This window comes from Oryx dammah, unplaced genomic scaffold (assembly GCF_014754425.2).
Source record: "Oryx dammah isolate SB20612 unplaced genomic scaffold, SCBI_Odam_1.1 HiC_scaffold_8, whole genome shotgun sequence".
In the NCBI taxonomy this organism is placed as follows: Eukaryota; Metazoa; Chordata; class Mammalia; order Artiodactyla; family Bovidae; genus Oryx; species Oryx dammah.
In genome coordinates, this window is record NW_024070192.1 from 39,555,278 (window position 1) to 39,571,097 (window position 15,820).

Genomic DNA, 15,820 nt, shown 5'->3' on the forward strand with positions numbered 1-15,820 from the left:
ATCTATTTTGCATATAGTAGTATCTATAAATTCCAAATCGAAATTCCCATTTATCCCCCACCTTTAGCATATTTATTGAACACCAGAGGTGAGTGCCTAGATCTGATCCCTAACTCCTGCCTGCTAATTGAGATATTTACTTCTCAGTCCCTCAGGTTCCCTAAGGATGGGATGGCTCAGTGAGACCTGCTGCATCACAAAGGTGTGTTCAGAGCACGATGGGCACGGGGCTAAGGCAGGAACACCTGTGCAGGCAGTGTGCATCTCACAGGTGCATTTATTCATGCCGGCAGGACAGCACAGGTTCCCATTTGACGCAGCTTGCTAAAATCTACAACCAGACTGATGTTCTTTCCAAGTAAAGCTGGTTAAAGATGACCAAGAGTAGGCGCTGAACTAGAAGATTTCAAAGCTTTCTTTTATCAGTACTCCTGATTTTATAAATGATGAAGCCCATCAACTCCATTCCTACCCAGATCTCCTGGTAAACTTGGGTACAGCAGGGCTTCATGGGGATCCAGATATTTTTAATAAAGCTTTGAAGTATGTGAAGGTAGGACCAATGACTCAGGCTACCTACTATGTGACATCTTTCATTTCTTTTAGATCTTTTTTTCTTTATATATTTTATTGAAATACTGTTGACTTACAATGTTTCAGGTGCACAGCAAAGTGATTCAGTTATACACATTATTTTTCAGATTATTTTCCATTATAGGTTATTACAAGATACTGACTATAGTTCCCTGTGCTATTCAGTAATCCTTTGTTGCTTGTTGCGTATGTTTTTAAAATTAGAAATCTAGCATTCTATTCATAGTGAAACAAGTGGAATAAAAATGTCCTAAATTTTTTAGCTAGGCAAAAATTCATAAATTTTCTAAAATACGTATTTTTTACATAATATTTATATATGTATATACACAAAAGCTTTTCTTCACTTGATAAAGGCTTGACAACATAAAAAATTGGAAAACATAAACTAGCAACTGGACTATGTGATTAACTTTTATCTAGTTTCACTTTTTCATGTTCAGTGCTCCCATTTCATTTATAGATCCTTCTTTCTAAGTTAGACATTTACAGCTATAAATTTCCATCTTCTCATAATTTTTGCTGCATTTCATACTTTTTGGTATATTGTATTTTCATTTTTATTCATTTCAAGGTATTTTCTAATTTTCCTTGTGATTTCTTTTTTGGCCCGTCAGTTAACAGAATGTTATTTAATTTCTGTACATCTTTGAAATTTTCCTCGTTTTCCTTCTCTTATTGATTTCTAGTTTCAATATGAGACTTTGTGTGGTTTCAGTCTTTTAAATGTTAAGACTTGTTTTGTAGCCTAACATAAGGTCTCCAGTTAACTTTGCAGATTGATATAAAGCTCAGAGGTGGAAATAACTTTCTGATGGTCACATATCGATTTAGTTATAGAATTAGGGCTAGAGTCCAGATCTTAATCATTCACTGTGGACATCTTATAAGACAAAAGTGAAGGGGCTTAAGGAGCCGAACTTTGCTGGCTTCTGATTTCTTCTATCACTTAAAAGCAAGCATTCTTCAAGGTTTTGTTTGTCCTGTTCCTCCTCCACACATTCTCTAGCTGCTTCCATCTGTAGCCTTCCTCCAGCTTGAAATGCCAGTCCCCCTTTCCAATTCCATGCCTGTTATTTCTACTTGAGTGATCTTTGAGAACCTTAGAACCAACATGTAATAAAAGGAACTCGTCTTCCTCTGCATTCTATCAGTAAATTTTCCTAGCATTCCTTTTTTTTTTTTTTGGTTGAGCTGGGTCTTCATTGCTGTTCGAGGGCTTTCTCTAGTTGGGGCAAGTAGGGGGCTACTCTTCTGTTTTGGTATACCATCTTCACATTGTGGTGCCTTCTCTACTTGCATATCATGAGCTCTAAAGCGTGGGCTCAGTAGTTGTGGCTCATGAGCTTAGTTACTCCGTAGCATGTGGAATCTTCCTAGACCAGGGATTGAACCTTTGTCCCCTGTTGGTGGGTGGATTCTTATCCACTGTACCATCAGAGAAGTCTAAGTCTCTTATTTTTTGGTTAATGGTACTGCCACTTATTATCCCAATGACTCAGGGTGGGAAGGTAGAAGGTTAATTTTAATATTTTTCCCTTCCTAATATCTTCACATCTGATTAGCTACAAACTCCTGTGGTTTCCCTCTGAAGTACTATTCCTATTTGTCCTTTCCTTCCTGTTTTCACTGCTATCATCTATGACCTTTCAGTGGTATTAATGTAATAGCCTGATAATTTATCCTGTTCTTTAATCACTGCTATACAATATTTAATAATCATCTTAAAGAATAATTATGATGGTGTCATCCTCCATGCAAAATCATCAAAAAATAGCTTCCTTGTGCCCACTGGAGTGCAAACCTCTCAGCTTGCCATCCAAGGTTCTTCATAATTTAGTTCCAACCTTTTCATTCCACAATAAAAACAAATTTTTTTTTTAACATATTTGGCTGCCACGGATCTTAATTGTCCTATGTGGGATCTAGGTCCCTGACTAGGGATGGAACACGGGGTCCCTGCACAGGAAGTGTGGAGTCTTAGCCACTGGACCACCAGGGAAGTCTCCTTATTCTACATTTATTGCAGACTTTACCACACATTTTACGTTCTAATTACCTGAGCTTTAGTCTTGCAGCATACCGCATACTGTATTCAGTACAAGGTGCTAGGAATCCACTGGGAAGCAGTACAGACCAATGGATTCTTTCCCATTCCTGCCTCCTGGATCTCATTCTGATCTCGGCCCTACTCTTCTGCACCTTGGACTCCAGACCAGACTTTTCTAAGAACTTCTCTGTTCCTACCCCATGGCGGGCCTATGGGGGAAAAAAGAAGGCCAAGGGAGAGGAACAGAAAAAGACTGCAAAGTGTGAAGGTGAAGTGTGAAAACTGGACCTTCCCTTATCAGCTACAGCAGGGCCCTGAATGAGGTCCAGGACTGAGGTTGGCTGAGAAAACAGGAGGAGTCAGTTTCAGAGAGGATGGCTTGTCATTACAAAAACCTTCACAGCCCCTGGTTTCTCTGCCCGCAGTCCAGGCTCTGCCGCTCACTGTCTTCTGGAGCGGTCCAGGCCGGCCTCACCTGGCCTCCCTCGTTCCCTCGGGGCGCTCTCCCTCCCCGCAGAAGCAGTTCCCGCCTCAAGCGGCCGCTGAGCTCTCGGAGGAGGGGCGTCTAGCTGGTTCCAACCTCCTCAGGCGCGGAGCACCCGGACCCGCCCCCCGCGCCAGTTGCCAGGGAGCGGTTGCCATAGAGCTGAGCAGTTGTCCGCGTGCGCAGGCGGAAGTCCCGGATTGAGGCGCCGCCATTTTTCCTGCCCGGTCGCGGAGCGAGAGGCTGAGAGTCGGAGACGCTATCCGCTTCCATCCGTCGCGCAGACCCTGCCGGAGCCGCTGCCGCTATGGATGATCGGGAGGATCTGGTGTACCAGGCGAAGCTGGCCGAGCAGGCTGAGCGATACGACGGTGAGTTGGGGGGGCAACGGGGGGCTGGAATTCTCGGACCCTCTGCCGCCGCCCACAGAGGCCGGGAGCGGGAGACAAAATGGCGGCATCATCGCCGAGCCCGGCCCCGGGACGTGGATTCGGGAAGCAGGAAACAGCCTGTGGACTCCCAGAGCGGTAGGAGGCTCCAGGCCCAGGAATTTGACCCCTTGGGCGTCCTCATCTGCAGACACAGGAGAGCTAGGAGGCCAAGGCCATGGGGTGGAGGAGTTGGTTGTAAAATGGCGGCTGGGGGGAGGGCGAGTCCTGGGGCGGGGGAGGGGGAGGAGATGGCGGGTGCTGTCTCCGGGCGAGCAATCCCCAGGGGAGCTTCTGGGCCGGTTTTGGGACGTTGTGAACAATTGGGTGGCGTGATGAAGGAAGAAACACCCGCCACATGGGGGAGAGTAGCAACCGGGAGCTGGAGCGCGGGCGCCTTTCAGGGAAATATGGCGGGTGGGGGCGGTGGCTTTTCCCCGGAGGCCCAATGTGGGGCGGCGGCTGTGGAGTCTCACAAAGGAGGACCCTTCCGAGCCGAGGGCTTCTCCGGGCTGGTGGTGGGGGGCAGCCTTAGCCGGGGGTGGGGGGAGGAGGGGGAGAGTGGGAATCACTGCAGTTCATCCTTGGGCGGAGGCCAGCTGAGATGCTACGATCGGATTTCCTTCCCTTAGGCCGGCACACCTTGTAGTGGCGTTTTTTAGGTTTCCCGTTCAATCTCGCCTTTTTCTAGGGAGCTCTAGAGAAACGTCCCTCACGCTCTTTCTCCTCAGACTTAGCCCGGAGAGCTCGAAGTTTCTGTAAGCATTTTCCGTAAACTGTAGAACGTGGAACAGGAAACAAGGAGCCCCTGGCTCGTTCTCGGTGCCTTTTCCATGCCTGTACTTCAGTCCACCGGTATTTAAAAATGGTGACTTTCCTGTTCATACGCAGCATTATGACAAATGGCATGACCTGGTGAAAAATAAAGTGTTTTCAAGTAACATTTAGTGGCTATTTCGGTTGACTCCCCTGGCTTAGAATGTGTGTTCTTCCTTCGTTGGGGATCTTTACCAGTTCCAAGGTACTCAGCAGCGACTTGGGTTTTTCTATTAAGAACGTAAGGGATCTCGGCAGATCCTGTTTTCTTCCCTCCATTTTTAATAAACGGTTTTATGTATAGATTTGAACAATTTTTCTCCTTTCATTGCTCCTTTGTTTTTAAAGGTGCCATAGTCATTTTTCAGGACTTTATTGAGATGGCCCTTGTGTCTGTTCGGTCAGTCCCAAACTGCTGCTTTTTTAAATTGCCCCTCCCGACTTGGGTCCACCTCCCCCCATTTTGTACCTTTGTACTTGAATTGACTCCACATCCGTTAAACTAGCATTATCAAAACAAAAAATCATATATATGGTTTTTATGTTTTTAATGCTGTTGTGGGATGAGATACGGCTGGATTCAGGTGTCATTGATCTTGAATTAAGCCACTTCAAAATGCTGCGTGGGGACTTTCCTTGAATGCCTTTGGTCACGTGAATAGCCTTAGGGCTAGTCCATGTGTGTCATTCATTAGGATTCGGGAATTTGAAAATTAGGAAAGACCTCGAACTCCAAATTTAGTAAAGATCTCTAAATTTCGTTTCATAAATCCTTAAATTGCTCTTTGTATTGAAGAAGATTCTTGTTAGGAGGCGTAGGGGGATATGGGGAAGTACAGCTCAAGGTCAGATTTGTCTTTATTTCGGTATTTAAAAGTCAAAACAACTGTAGGTGTACTTGTAATGAAAGTTTTTTTCTTCTCCTCTTGCCCCAAATAAGTTCACCTCTTAATCTATCACTGCCCTTGGGAAGAAACTCGAAATTATATTGGAATGTTTTCTCTTCTGTAGGGATTTAGTCTCTGAGTAAAACTGCTGTGATCGCCAGAAAGGAAAGTGTTTTTTTTTTTTTTAAAGAACTTGTTTTAAAACTGTTTGGAAGCTTGTGGTTGTAGCTTCCAAGTGAGTGACAGTTCAGTGTGAAATCATATTTTGGAATTGAGTGTTGAGCGTTTTGGACCAAAGGCTTAATTGCTTATTCAGCACAGGACTGTAGAGCCACACCCTTACCGTTGATCAAATGTTAGAGGTGTCCTTCAGGGTCAAAAGGTGGCGGGGGGCGGGGTATAAGATCTACCAGGGGTAGCGGAACTCCTTTCATTTTGGGGCACAAAATTGGAAGGGATTCATTGGAAAGGAAGAGGAAGACAGTGATTAGGAATCAGTCTGTACCTGTGTCCATTCCTTAATTGGTTGTAATAATTCAGTTTTGTTTGTGGTAACAAAAAATGATTCCATGGTTTTAGTTATCAAACAATTTATCAAGTATGGGGAAGGTGAAAAATACATTTGATGATTTGATTTGGAGGAGTTCGGTATAAATACTGCCTTTTCTTGTTTCTGCAGTACTTTATGTTTTTATTTTGCACATTATGTTGAACCTAATACTACACTTTTTGGAGAATTGGAATCGATTGATAGAGACTGTTTAATGGTACTGGAGGACGAACTAAGCTGCCTTCAGGAAAAGGACAGTTTGAAATTGCAGACAGAAAAAATACAGAAGTTTGGGGCTGAGACGGTCGACTTTCAAGATTGAATCTAGCCTTCTGTTACGTAACAACAGTAGTGTCAGGGATAGTTTTTATATCATTCATAGCCATATTAAGCGGGTCATTTTTTAGCATTCCTGAAGTCTTAACTTCGCATCATGTAAATGAACCATTTGAGGGATAGTGGTGGGGAAATGAGTACTTTTTACATTTTTTGAGAATAGAGGGGTCCGCATAAACTACTATTTGGGTTGTGGGGTAGTTGCTGGCTTTGTCCTTTCCTCACTTCTCTTCTCCCTGTGATGATTAGCTCCACATGAGGTAGGGGTAAAATTTTGATGGGTTAGGTTTGATTCAGTCTGTGACTGCAATACCAGGAGTGTGTGTATTCTGAGTGCTTGAGAGCACCCCTTTTAAGACACCAGACCCCCATCTCTGACTTATTCTGTGGGGTGGGGTGCAGTTTTTCAATCAACTCCTTAATGTCCAGCTTGTTAGGGAGAAAGGGTGGGTAAATTAGTAATGAGTTTAAAAGCACAGGCTAATTATCAATCCTTTGACTATAAGTAATTTTTGTTGTTGCTGTTTCAACTAACTTTATTGAATATGTTTTTTCTTCCTACTTAATCATAAACAGAGTTGGATAATGCAGTTAGAAAATTCCTCCTACTTTTGGTTTTTGTATTTAAAGTAGTTGCTCTTTTGTGATACTTTTGTGCACGTACATTATATGTAGTTTTGTTTGTGCACAAGACAGTATTGTGCATATTGGACATTACTTCAGTCTATTTTGTTGGTTTACAAAACTATGGGATAGAATGAAATTATGAATCTTTGCAGTTAGAGATGGTGATAGGGTAAATTCTTACTGTGGGCATTTCTAGGCACTCTTTTCACCTTTGTATGAAAAGGTCTCAATTTGAATTCTAGCATGAGGAAGAACACAATTAAACTGAGCGAATTTTGGATTTTAGTACAAGCAAACCCACTGAAAGCCCATACAAACAAGCAGTCTTTTCATAGTTGTTTAATAGGTTGGTCAAGGAAATATGAAATATTTTAAAAATTTCTTGACTTTAACCTGATAAAGCAAGTGAAATTTTATCATAGTAAATTAATGTATCTAATTTTACAAATCAGTTTCAAATACTTTAAGAAGTTGATCTGAAAGCATCTTTTTTTTTCCTTTGAAGGTCTGTAAGGCCTATTTCGCAGAAGTTTTCAGCCTTATATATCAGTAAAGTGTGTGTATTTAAACAGTAATGATAGGCATAGGATAAAGGTTAAAATTTTAAACTTTGTAATTCATGTAATACTGATGTAGGTAATGTTACTTCTATTTTATGGTCCACGAAAGAGAATTTTGAGATTTAGTGATTAAAAAAAATTTTTTTTTCTATATCACATGACTAGTTGGCAAGTATAAAGCAAAGCCAGAACTTGTCTGTCTGACCTTTAGACCAGCCAGTACTCTTATTTCTCCTGAGCCACTCACAAAAGACCTATGTGAAACTAAATCAGGTGGTGCCTTGTGGGGGAAGGGAGTATTCTTTTTTTTTAAGCAGTTACTTCACATAATATGTCTTGGTATCTGTGACTTGACTAATATCCATTGTAACCTTTTGTTTTCTTTCAAAAACAAGGCACAGTGAATGAAACTACAGTGAGAGATTGTAGGTAATTTAAGTGTTGGTATTAAAAATTTTTTGGTTTATCACAATGTCTCTACTGGGATATAGCTTAGTGCCATGCATTTCTATAAAGTACTTTTAAAAGGTGTCTGCCCCTCACCCTAGTCAATGGATGCAACCCTTAAATTAATGACACAGTCAGAAATCTCAGGGCAGAGAGGTTGACAAATGATTCACAAATGTTCCAAATAGTAGCTTAGTTAGCTGTCAAACAGAATCTGTTAAGGGGTAGTGGGAAACAGAAACAAAATTATATATTTACTGTTTTGAAATGGTCAGTTAACAGTTTGATAGAGTTACATACTGATACATCGAAGTTGACAACTTGGTTCAAATAACTTTTACTGTTTGAGCTCATGAAATATTCATGCGGGTCACTCCTAGGAACAGTTTCAGAAGTTCATATAAGTTTACCAAGTTGTGATAACAACTGCCATAATAATAAAAGGGTCATCATAATTTATAATCCAAATCAAGATACCTTGAGAAGGAAGGGATGCAAATTCATAATTGTGCTGAAATGGGTTGTCTTGAGCTGCAAACTTGACCTGTGATCATCCTGTGTGCATTTCTGTATATGTGTGTGTATGCATGCATGTGTGCACTCAGTTGTGTCCAACTCTTTTGGTATACTAGGGACTGTAACCCATCAGGCTTCTCTGTCTATGGGATTTTCTTGGCCAGAATACTAGAATGGGTTGCTAATTCCTCCTTCAGGATTTCTTCCCTACCCAGGGATTGAACTCCAGATCTCTTGTGTCTCCTGCCTTGGCAAGTGCATTCTTTACCACTGAGCCACTTGGGAATCCCATGATCATCCTACTTAAGACCATTTCTTGCTGCGCTGCTAGTTGTCTCATTGAGAAAGTTCCCGAAGCTTTGTCCATCCCTCTACCACCAAGATCTTAGATCTGAACCCCCATAATATTGGTTTTCTTTCCAGTGAAGTTATCATTTGGCAGAACATTTGACAAATGAAAGGCAAAGTGAAAGCTTTCTTCCTCTCAGTCCCCTTTCCCCCAGATAGGAGCTAGAAAAGTCATGGATATGGTAGTTGCTGAAAATAAAGCTTGCTGGCATACCAACTAGTCAATTTGACTGATAGTGTCAAAGCCAAGTGTGTTGGTTTTATATGTCTACTCTGAGCTAGACTTGTGTATAAAAATACTTGCCTTAGGTGTTAGCAGCAGCGTCTCTTATGTTCAGAACTTTCTCCAAAGAACATTAAAAAAAATTATTTGTTTGTACTAGGTCTTAGTTGTGGAAGAGGGGATCTTTAGTTACAGCATGCGAACTCCTAGCTGCAACATGTGGAATCTGGTTCCTTGGCCAGGGATTAAACCCAGGCCCTCAGCATTGGGAGCATAGAGCCTTAGCCACTGGACTACCAGGGAAGTCACCCAAATAACATTTTTAAAGTCTTCACCTGAGTCTTGTCATGACTGTTATGTTTAGAACACCAGATCCTGAATAGTTTAGAAAGCATGATCATTATGCTGATTTATCTTTTTTGAAATTTAATCTTGAATTTATTGTCCCTCTTCCAGTGGTCCATTACAGTAGCTGGGTGGATTGGTTATTGATTTGTGATTAGGGCAGGATTTTACCTAGCTAAAGCAGTATGAAATGTGTTTGTTAAACTCTTTGTGTAAAATTTCAAGGAGACACATTACTATGAGAGTTATGACTTTCATACTTTGGCAGATGTGGTATAGTGCAGAGGCCTTGGAATCATTCTGAATTCCCCATCTGTAGAACGGAAATTAATAGTGTCTACCTTGCTTGCTACAGGGTGTTATGAACTTGTGGGGTTTTGAACACTACAGTGTCTAATTAAAAGGTAGTAGTATTAATTGTGAAGACTTTGTATTACCCATTGGCAGAGATGATGTGAATGGTTTTGCTGCAGAACTACATACATAGGTATTAGAGAATTACCCTTCTTGAGTTATACTTAGCAAATGTATTCTCATGGATTTGGTGTCCAAGTTATATTTGTATAAAGGTTTCCAAAATAAAATCCTTAATCTTAATTCTTCTGTAAAATTGCATATCCAGAAGATGAAGGTGTCCAGATTTATTCTCAAGTGATATAAATCTATTCTTTGGCCATTATGAGCTGACATGTAGTTCTTTTTTGGCCCTGTCATGCATGCGCGATTGTTACCCAACCAAAGATGGAACCTGTGCCCCCTACCAGTGGACTGCCGGGGAAGTAAGAGGGACTTCCTGGCAGTTCTTTGATATTAATTTCAGGTTAATATCCAGGAGGATATACTGATCTCCCTAGCAAATACAATACCTCTTGTGTAGGGTTTGGGATGAAAGGTTCCATAGTTAAAAAAAAAAAAAAAGATCAGGGTTAAAAATATTTGTATGTTAACAGTCTCAGGTTACTGACTAGGAAAAATTATTACCAGTTTCATGTGAAGTGATTCTAAAGGCTTAGTGTAAGCCTTGGGCAGTGAATGGGTTCTGATAAAAGAAAGCTATGAATTAATACTACTAAATCCTTGGTGGTTAGCTATTTGAAGATACATTAGGACTTTGAATGGCTGTTGTGACTTCTTTTGTGTTGTAGAAATGTGTCCTGTTGAAGAGATTGTGTGATTAATTACTTTGCCCATAATGGGCTAAATTATAAATTAGTAAACATTTTGATAGGATTACCATGAAAATTTCAAAACATATGCCCTTTGACTATAAAAATATCATGTAGGACAGTTACGATTTTGCTTCTATAAGTTTGTCAAAAGGTATTATTACAAAATTTTTTGATGCAGAGTAGACTCCTTCCCCCCCACCCCAGTTAACTCTGGGAACTTCCTGGTGGTCCAGTAGTTAAGACCCTGAGCTCCCATGCTGGGGGCATTGGTTCAGTTCCTGGCCAAGGAACCAAATCCCACATGCCACAACTAAAGATCCTACGTGGTACATCTAAGACCCGGGGCAGCCAAATAAAGTAAAAATACATTACTATGAAAGTTAAGATTTGTGTGAAATTTTGCAGAAGTTACGGAAAGATTTAGACTTTGAGCTCTTTTTTTCCTCCCCTCCCATGTGTACCTTTGGTCATTTACTTCCCCAGTCTTTCTCTTTCTACCTCTACCTCCTCTTCACCTCATCTTTTTGGTTCTGCTACAGATAGACATGTTATGCATGCCTGAGGGAATATCTTCTTAAATTCTGAGAGGAGAAATCTGTTTTGAGTAGAGTAAGAGGGATGTTTTTCCCCCTTCATCAATATTGAGACTAATGGGGGAGAGAACCTTTCTGCAGTCAAAATTGTAAAATTGTTGTAAAAGGATGTCTTGTTTTTCTACCTACCAGAAACTAATTAGGAATGTTTAAAATTTTTTAAAGGGTAAGTTTTTTCTTACTGGACCGGTTGCATGGCTTATCAGATCTTAGTTCCCCAACCAGGGATCAAATCTAGGCCCTTGGCAGTGAAAGGGGAATTCCCGAGGCTAGAAATTTTTTACTCTTTTTTTAAGAGAAGATAAAAATTAATTTTAGAGTGAGAGGCTCCTCTGTTTAGGCTGGTGCGTGAATAAGAAAAATGGTACACATTTGAGTGTCAAGATTACTGTGTTTTGAAAAGCCTTAGTATTCAGAGTATGTACTAGGCACTTGGGATTCATCAGTAAACAAAATAGACAAAAAGTCCTTTCAAGGGGGTTATTTTGCTGTGAATGTATAAATGCTTTTATTTTTTAAAATATTTATTTGGCCGAGACAGGTCTTGGTTGCAGCACTCAGGATGGGATCTTTGTGTCATGCGGGACCTTTTGTCAGAGTGAGAGGACTGTAGTTGTGGCTTCCGTTGTTAAGGCACATGGGCATAGTTGCTCCGTGGCATGTGTGGAATTTTAGTTCCCCAACCGGGCATCAAACCTGTGTCCCTGCATTGCAAGGCAGATTCTTAACCACTGGACAACCAGTGAAGTCCCTATATAAATGCTTCTTAGAATTACTCTTCTGTTAGCATATGTAATTAAGAGTTAATTTGAGTTAGTCAATAACAACACTGGTGTTTGGTATAATTGTAAGGCATCATTATATCTGGTGCTGGTTCCTGTCCCATATCAAAGACTTTTGTAGAAAGCTACATTTTTTCATTAATTAATTACAGTTAAGTGGTATTAACAAAAGTTTTCCTCAAAAATTATTTTCGTAGACTGTGATAGTAAAATCCTTTATTAATACCATCTGTCATTTATTGGCAGCTATTGCAGGTGCTTACCATTATCTCAGTCCTCAAAAACAACCCTGCAGAGAAGGTACTACCCATTTTACAGATAAAGATTAAGAACCTTAGGAAAAGTGACAGCAGTAGGGGATCACTGGGATTCAGCTGGTCTTTTCATTTCCAAGCTGATATTCCACTCACTTTCATATTTATAGGTATGTAAACATTAGTTCAAGCCAGCTGCTCTATTTTGTTCCTTACATTTTAATTTTATGACTCAGAGGTTGCTTTGAACAGTCTTTTGGTTTAATTCTGTTACCTTTCATATAGGAAGAAGACAGAATATAGTATGTAGGTTTGAGTATATTTTCTAGTGGAGAGAGACGAAAGTAGCTATGAAACAAATTAATTTCAGCTGGGGATTGTGTCTGTAACTTTCGGTTTTACTCCAGCCAGCTGAGCTACTTGTTCACTTAATTATATTTATTTTATATAATTTATCGTAGTGTGAGTGGAAGGCTTGCAAGGTGAGGTCTCAATATACCCCACGTGACATCAACTTTTAAGGAAGCACCAGGATTAGTGAGGGAGTGTCTGAATATTTTCCCTCAGAGATTGGTTTTGCTTTTTTTACTTGAACTGATTTTATCTATTACCCCTTTCTAGGTCTGGTTTTTCCTCAGGATAATGGATTCAGATTTGTTGCATTTGCGGTTCTTTCAATGCAGCACTGTCACATGGTTCTCTAGGAACTATGCAACATAGGGACTCTGGGTATTTTGATCGTTTTGGAGAAGAGATGTATAAAATCCTGCTTTTCCCCGCAAATAACATGAATGGAATTTCATCTTTTTTTTGCTAGTTGTCAGGGATAAAGAGAATCTAGAAAGACTCTACCCTCATTGTTCTTTCCAGAAAAGAATTGGTCTCAGTGTTTCACTACACAGTAAAATTCAGTTGTAAGAAACTGTTTGGGTTTATTAGATTATATAGTATGATTCCTTAAGTGTAATCAGTAGAATTCCATTTATTAATAATTTTTCTTATTGTTTTATATTTTAAAGAGGTGTCTCCTTTCTCATTACCCATTGTGAGAGTCTTTGTTTCTTTCTAGCTTTGGAGTCTTAACTAGTGCTTATTCGTCAATCCCCTAGCTTTTTCATCTGGCCATTGAGTATGTTCACGTGGTATTTTATTTAATCAAGGAATCAAGAAATTAAACAGTGTTGAGCATGTTTATAAATTCTTGATATGAGACTAAAGCTTAGAAGCTCTAGGAACTTAATGATACAACGTTTCTCTTTATGTATTTTTTTGGTTGATGGCTTTTCAGGTGGGTCTTTTGACCTTGGGTTTAGACCAGTTGCTAACTCAAGTCAGTTTTTCCTCTTTCCAACAGTTAATATATACTGTTAATATGGTCCTTCTTCCTTTATCTTTTACAACTGTAAAAGATGTATTACTTTATTTACATAAAGTAATAAAGATGCTAACTACATCATGACGTACCATTGATTAAGAAAAATCTGGGTTTCAGAGATGTGTAAAAAGTTTCCTAAAACATGTATTTGTAGTATATATACATAATATGCTACATTCTTTCATTGAAAAGTTTTGTTCAGCCATGTGCCTTTTTCCCTCAACAAAACATTTTGAATATAAAAGTTTTTAAAATAAAAATTGGACCATTTCAACCAGTCTAACATGAAAATTTTAAAATTTCTCATTTGTTCACCTTTGTCAGTCTACCTTTATGGAAGGAAACATTTCTTAAGAGATTTTACTGTACAGCCAGGGTTGAGAACCACTGGAATAGATCATTTTTCAAACATGTTGCTGAATTAGAGTCACTGAGAATGCTTCTTACGGCATTTGATATATAATGGAACTATATGTAAGCTTGTCCTGTTTTTTTTTCTAGTCTCCCATAAACTTTCATAACTTAAAGTTAAAAATTTAAGGCATTTGATGGGTACTCAACTGTAATACAGACTTCAGGTATATAGTTGGATTTGACTAGATGACTTTGTAGAGCTCACTTCTTAGAGACTTTCTCAGCCATTTTTCCAGAGTTAAATATTATAATCATATTAATATAATTATAATTAAATATAATATAAATATATATATATACACCCTGAGTTTGAGAATATGAGAAATTTCTGTGGCAATACTGCATAGTTTTTTGTCTAGTTTTAAAAAAAAAATTGTCAATTCTTATTTTTGAGTGGCACTGCATACCTTATGGATGGACCTCTATTTTTTCCCCTTAATTTAATGTAGTTTATTGATTTCTGTCACTTTCCCCTGTATCTGCCTCTGTATTTTCATACTGTGTTTTGATTAGTTCATAGGATTAGGAGTTCGCTTCTTCCTCTTCACAGATATTCCTAAAGATTTCTCCTATATATCCATTCTTGTACTTCTTTTTCTTTCATTGTACTTTTTAATCAATAGGTATTTATTTAACTTTTCTTAGGAATGTTCACCCTTGTGAATGATAAAATAATTTATGATACCTAATATAAAGGAGTTTACTAGGAGTTTAGTTTTCCTCCTGGAGAAGGAAATGGCAACCCACTCCAGTACTCTTGCCTGGAAAATTCCATAGATGGAGGAGTCTGGTGGGCTACAGTCCATAGGGTTGCAAAGAGTCGGACACAACTTCACTTTCACTTTTAGTTTTCTTAGTTTTAATAGATGAGGTACTCATTGGGGTGGATAAGATTTGGATGGTGGGAGAGGGGGAATGCTTCAGATGTATCATCAAAGGTACGATATGGGGTGAAGCATATGAGGCCTAAGAATGGAAATGTCTGGGCCAGAAAGAAAAAAAATGAAGCCAGATTATACAAGAGGCTTTACTTACTAGATTTAAGTTCTGTGTGTATTTTTTGTAATGATAGAAAGTTTAATTCAGCAAGAGTATAAAACAATGCACGTAATGCTCCGAAGTGTATATAGTAAAAATTGACAGAACTATGGGAAGAAGTTGACAAACCTATTACTGTATTGGGAGGTTTCAGTAAACGTCTCTTAGTAAATGGTAAGTCAGGCAGACAAAAACAAGTATAGAAGCTTTGAACACAGTTAACAAGCTTGAATGAAAGGACATAAAAGAAAATATATACCCAGCTGTAAGAGAATATACATTATTTTCAAGCACAAATGAAACATTTATAAAAATGCATTATGCAGTCATAAAGTAGGTCTCTGCAAATTTGAAAGAGTAATCCTTATAGACCATTGAATTTTACATTAATTGGTACACAAATCACCCAGAGGTCTTCTTTTAAGTAAAGATGATAACCAGAGGGTTGTGATGGTGGATGGGATTCTGCTTTTTCATAAGCCAGCTGATGCCTGATGTTACTTGTCTGCAGACTGCACTTCCTGTATCAAGGATTATAGATGATGTTCTTCAACTGCAGCTTCTTAGTTTGAGTTTCTCAAGAAGTGGACCCCGAAACAAAAGATTTAGGAGCCAGTGATTTACTCTGTTGGTGAAGGAAACATCAGTTAGAACCTGAGGGCCAGCTGATAGCCAATAAAATGTATTATCAGGCTAACTACCTCTGTGGGCAGTTGTTACTGAATTACTGTGAAAGAACTTTGAAGACCAGTGTCAAACATGTCTCATAGCCTTCTACTGGAAAAAGAGAGAAGTCAGTGCCTGACGTCAAAGGACAGGCTGATATGCTTATTAGGGACAAATGCAGCTGGTGATTTGAAGTTGAAGCCAGTGCTCATTTCTTGATTTCTGAAAACCCTAGGGCCTGTAAAAATCATGCTAAATCTTCTCTGCCTTCACTCTATAAATGGAACAAAAAAGCCTGGATGTTTAGCATGTCTATTT

The 15,820-nt window shown here is 39.3% G+C and overlaps 1 protein-coding gene across 2 annotated transcripts in view; it reads left to right on the plus strand.

Moving 5' to 3' along the window:
• Positions 1–539: 539 nt before the first annotated feature.
• Positions 540–15,820, plus strand: part of YWHAE (tyrosine 3-monooxygenase/tryptophan 5-monooxygenase activation protein epsilon) — a 37,289-nt gene continuing 22,008 nt past the window's right edge. The window contains exon 1 of one of the 2 annotated variants that reach the window (XM_040243810.1): positions 540–3,499. In XM_040243810.1, the coding sequence (XP_040099744.1) occupies positions 3,436–3,499 (64 nt within the window). In that variant the 5' untranslated portion in view covers positions 540–3,435. The remainder of the gene's footprint in view (positions 3,500–15,820) is intronic. The other variant, XM_040243811.1, reaches the window with a different exon arrangement.